Below are 5,645 nucleotides of genomic sequence, written 5' to 3'. Positions count from 1 at the left end.
CTGAACTTCGTAGCTTTCTGGGTCTTGTCAATTTCTACCATAGGTTCATGTTGGGGTTCTCTCATATCACTTGGCCCTTGAGTCAAGTCACCAAGGGAGGAGCAAAAGAATTTTTTTTTGGTATGAATCTCAACAGAAGGAATTCGCAGTGTTGAAACATTGCCTCTGCTCTGCACCAATGCTCACATTACCAAACTTGCAATAACCATTTGATATTGAGACAGATTCCTCTGACTATGCTATTGGGGCAGTCCTTACCCAATAGGGGTATCCAGTGGCATATCACAGTGAGACACTTTCAGACACAGTCCGAAAGTATCCCACTTATGACAAAGAGATGTATTCCATTGTGTAGGCCTGCCGACAATGGAAGCATTACATTTTGGGGAAGGAAACTGTCATCCACACAAACCACCAACCCTTGTAGTTCATATAGATGCAAGGGAAGTTGCAAAATGATTGCCATCAAAAGTGGTCCACATACCTACAACGATTCCATTTGAATATCAAGTACAAGAAGCGTAACACCAATAATGTTGTAGAATGCCTCAATTGACCAACGATCATGGCGTTAACCATCATGCTCAACTCTTGTGGGAACGAGACTTCTAATTGGATACTTCTCTACAAAAGAAACCCAAAATTCAGTTGCACATACCAGACGCTCTTGGAGGGTCAAAAATTTCCATATTTTCACCTCCATGATGCCTTATTATGCCACCTGGGACACCTTTGTGTCCTTCAAGTGAGCGTGCCAAAATGATTTGGGGAGCGCACTACAGTCGGGCCACTAGGCATTTTGGCGTCGAGAAAATGGTGGCAGTACTGCAGAAGTATTTCTATTGGTTGAATCTTCGACAAGGTGTCAGAAAGTACATCAGATCCTGCACTGCCTGCACCATTACCAAACTGACCATCAAGAAGCAAGGCCTCTATACTACGCTACCTACCCCTAGTTGACCTTGGGAATCCATCTCCATGGATTACATGTCAGGCCTTCCTTCTCCTAAGCATGGCAATGACTGTGTTTTTGTGGTCGTCGACAGATTCTCGAATATGGCAATTATGGCGCTCTGCAAGAAGAATATCAAAGCAGAACCCACTGCTAAACTATTCTTTGAATGAGTGTGGGTACATTTTGGGATCCCACTGTCTATCATCTCAGATTGGGACAATAGGTTCCTCAGTACATTTTGGTCCAGTCTCTGGCCAATGTTGGACACCAAGCTCACTAAGTCCACAACTTTCCATCCCCAAACTGATGGCTAGAAAGAGGTTGTCAACAGGATGACTGTACACATTTTGCGCATGTACAACTCAAAGAATCCACACACATGGGATGAGAGCCTCCCCTATTTCTAGCACAGTTATAACCAGGCTCTCCACAGCTCGACTAGCCACAACCCTTTTCAGGTGGGCTTGGGATTCCAATCACTATGTCCCATTGATGTGGCCATACCATCTACTCAGGCAGATTCAACTCATGTCCAGTCCGAAGCTAATAAGGCAAAAAAATTCACTGAGCACATCCGACACATCCACCAGCAAGTCCACGACATTTTGGAGAAATCAAATGCCAAGTACAAGTAGCAACATGATCAACATCAGGTGCCACACAATTTTCAGGTGGGCGACAAAGTCTGGTTGCATTTGCAGAAGGAGCGCCTTACCAGAGCCTATCGAAAACTCAAACCACTCTGATATGGTCCTTATAGCATTACCAAGGTTGTGGGAGACATTTCATTTGAGCTCAACATTCCCCCATTCCTTGGCATGCACCCAGTTTTCAATGTGGACCACCTTTGACCATACTTCCCACCATTGTTGGGCACATCAAACATTCCAGAACAACTCACACTTACAGAGTTAAATCTTGAATGCATAGAACAAGCCACAATTGATCGGATCATGGACACGCAAATCAAGAACACCCAAAAACTAAGGATCCAACTATATCAAGTTGTCAAAGAAGGCCAACTCCTTCACCAGGGCCAGTGGCTCACTAGGGACCAAGTTCAATAGAAGCTTCCTAATCTCATGGAGGAACTCAACGCAATGGGGACCATTACTTCCTAAGGGGGGAGGAATGATCCAGGTGGATATTGGTGGCCACCCACCTATTTCACTTGGACCCCCACCATTGTTTCTTTCAGTTTTTCAGTTTCCTTATTTGTAGCACAATTTACTATTTTTGGCAATTTTCGGGTCCTGAACTTTCGAAGCCGTTTTGAGGCCCTAAGTGACATTTTTGGGAAAACGGGGGCCAACATCAGTCATAGACCATGTTGGCCATTCAAAGGTTGTAGTCCTCAAAAAGATACTTCTAACAAGGTATTGTGCATGTCAAATGAAGATCGTATGCCAAAGTTACGACCCCAAGAAGTTGATGTACCAATTTACCCAAATGGGGCACATAGTTTGGCACTTCATCTCGTAGGGTTAGTTTTTTGGATGTTTACAATTTTCTATTATTTCTCAATAATAAATAGGCCTTTGAGCCTCATTGTAACATAGTTCAGAGGCATGTAGCCGCCACATTTCTCTCAAAGATAAGCTACCATCACCCAAGCTAATCTTATTTCCATTTTGTTTGTAACCATATTTTAGTATTCGATATTAATGAAATGAAGTGTTATTTCTGTTGCATCTCTCTATTTATGGTTATATCTGTAATTTGTTGTGTTCCTATTTAAATCTAGATCAATTCGGTAGATTCACATTACCATAATCCTTGTTTTGAGTAGCTACCAAAGCATCAGATCTTAGCTTTGAAGAGGAAAATATCAAATCCGTGTTAGAGGAAGATGGGTCTCGGGCAACCATATGAGTCTCTTGATTAGGAAATGGGTCGGCCAATACTACAGGAGAAGTGGAGGACTTAATAAATTGATTCACTTGATCTCATTGAGGAAAATCATGTGTAAATTGCTCCTCATTGCAAATCAAGAAAGGATATTAAGGTTTTCGTTTCTCATCAGAAGACCAATTTGTCTGTTTAACCTGCGGAGAGGGATCTTTCTTTCTCTTACATTTTCCTTTCTTCTTGCTTCCAAATTTTTGTTAAGACTTTCCTTTATCATGTGAAATGACATTTATCTCAGAAGTAGAATCTGTAGGAGGGTGGGATTAAGGGTTTTGAGTAGATGCAGGCAGAGCAATACCATATGGTTTACTCGTCGTCTGCAAGCTAGTATAACCAATAATGCCATCAACATCATGCGATTCTTTACCAGGCATAAAATGAGAAACACTATTCGAAGGTCTCAGAGTGTTTTGTATCTTATCGAGAGTGTGCCAGATTGGGTATAAAGCAAAGCCAAATATTGCACATGAGAAATTACTTGCTCCTCAGTCATTACTCAACCTTTGGCCACATATTCTATTATAGGTGCCAATAGAGATTTGGTGAACCATTCCATGAGAAATTGACCAGGAACATAAATTTTGAGTAAGCTTTAAAAGAAATGGAATACAGTAGGGTCAATCTTCCCTATGTTTCTAACTGATGTTCCTTCTTCCTCTAGATCTGCTTGCAATTTCTAATTATGTGCTAGAAATTGTCCCATCTCCTGGTTTTTTTATACATAATTGACCTGCAATCAATGGACTTATGCCCAAATGAGTTACAAGAGAAAAATTTTCCATAAAACAATCCTTTTTGCCTAGGGAATGATCTTGACCTTGATCTAGGAGATTTTCTTTTAGATGTGTGGCTTGATTCAGTTTTCCTTTGAACAACACTATATTGGTTTTTGTCATCACATTGTGTATGTGAAGCCATGTGATTGTACCCAATTCCAGTCTTGATTAGAGGAGAGTGTTGTTCATTAATATATTTTCCAGAGACTCAAATCCTTTTGCCCATTTGTTGATCTTCTCATAATCTTCCTTTAGGGTCATAACTTCAGATTCTAATGTTTCACAATGTTTTTCCTTTTCTTGAAGTTTTTTTCTTATGCTTTTTGTTCTTCTATTGGTTGCTTCTAATTCCATCTTTAACATGTTTATTTCCTCAATCATATTATTTCCTTTTGTTTCCAATTCTTTGTTAGAATTCCTGAGCTTATCATTCTCCTTTAGTGCTTTCATTAAATCATCTACCTCACAACTATATGATTCATTAATTGACTGATATTCAAGATCCATAAGTACTTGATAGTGATTGTTAGAATATGAATCTGAATTTTCCTGGTCATCGGATGTGCTATGACTATATTCATTAGAGTAAAATATTTTCTTGTCAGAGAACTTCTTTTTAGCAACATTCTTTCCATTATCTTTATGATTTTCTCTATATGGACATTTGGATGCATAATGGCCTACTCTTCCACAAGAAAAACATTTAAAGGGAAGCTTACCTCTGAATTTTCTAGTTCCTACTTGCAATCTCCTCATGAAATTTGCTTCTTCCTCATTTGATATGTAGCTTCTTTTGGTGATTCCTTCTCTTTCCATTTATGTGTGGCTTTTAAAGTTGCCTCTCTCAATCTAATGCACCTCCTTTTCTCATCTAAATGGTTGTTAGGATCCCATGGAGTTGTTCAACAATGATATTTCTCAAATCTTGCATTTCTTCAATAGCAGAGACTTTAGAATCGAAATTCGGAGTTTGTGATCTCAAAATATTTTCAACAATAGTATCATCCTTTATTTCATAACCAAGATTTCCCATTGAGTTAACAATATTGTCTACTCTGAGGAAAAATTCTGCAATGATTTCATCATTATGCATTTTAAGTGTCTCATACTGAATTCTAAATGTTGGAAGTTTGGAACTTTTTACCTTTGTGTCACCTTCATAACTTTGGATAAGTTTATCCCACATTGCCTCTGCAGTGTTTAGCTGCATGACTTTCACATATTCAGACTCGACCAGACTTCCCAAGATGGCATTTACATCCTTTGCATTTGTTTCATATTGTTTCTTCCGTGCAGTATCTGTGGGACTAGAGGTTGGATATTGATATCCACCTTCAAAAATTGCCCATACATCTATTCCAAGTGCCTGCAGGTATGCCCTCATTTTGGCTTTCCAAAAGACAAATTTAAATCCATTAAATAAAGGTGGCATGATATAAAATACTCCTTCTTGACTACTAATCTTAACAGATCTCCCTGAAGCGATCAAGTTTCTACTGAGGGACTTGCTCTGATACAAATTGTTGGGAAAAATACTGGAGGGTGAATCAGTATTTTAAAATTCACTTAAACCTTTCAATTTCTTATTCATATTTTTTATGTTGTTTTCATTAAGTAAAACAACGGATGTACATGACCACGATAAAAGAAAATTGCATATATCCAGTTAACTAAGTTTTCATATATTTCATCATCTATTCTACTTTAACTAGTGTATCATTATTTCATTTGCCTTTAGTTAAACAGTAACCATGAGCAGTAAGAACATAATAAACCATCACACATAAGAAACACATCAAAACATGAGGACACTAGAATTTTTAGATGGAAACCCAATATGGGAGAAAACCACCACTAGTGTCATCTTTATCTTCATATTATTTTTAAGGAAAACATCTTAGAATCTTGTATTGGCACATACTCATACCAGTACGCAAGCAACCACCCACAGAAGGTTACAACCTTTTCTCATTCTCCAACACCCACTAGAAGGGAGCTCCAACCCC

At 38.8% G+C, this 5,645-nt stretch overlaps 1 protein-coding gene across 1 annotated transcript; it reads right to left on the bottom strand.

Moving 5' to 3' along the window:
- Positions 1-4,510: 4,510 nt before the first annotated feature.
- On the bottom strand, positions 4,511-5,023 carry LOC149195594 (uncharacterized). The gene has a single exon (XM_089407969.1). The coding sequence runs from the start codon at positions 5,021-5,023 to the stop codon at positions 4,511-4,513; it is 513 nt and encodes a 170-aa protein (XP_089264095.1).
- Between the last annotated feature and the right edge of the window lie 622 nt (positions 5,024-5,645).

This window comes from Pinus tabuliformis, chromosome 2_2 (assembly GCF_031772625.1).
Source record: "Pinus tabuliformis cultivar Carrire ecotype Pingquan chromosome 2_2, CPIR1, whole genome shotgun sequence".
Classification (NCBI taxonomy): Eukaryota; Viridiplantae; Streptophyta; class Pinopsida; order Pinales; family Pinaceae; genus Pinus; species Pinus tabuliformis.
The sequence above is the reverse complement of the archived record's forward strand: the minus strand, read 5'-3'. Positions and strand labels throughout refer to the sequence as shown.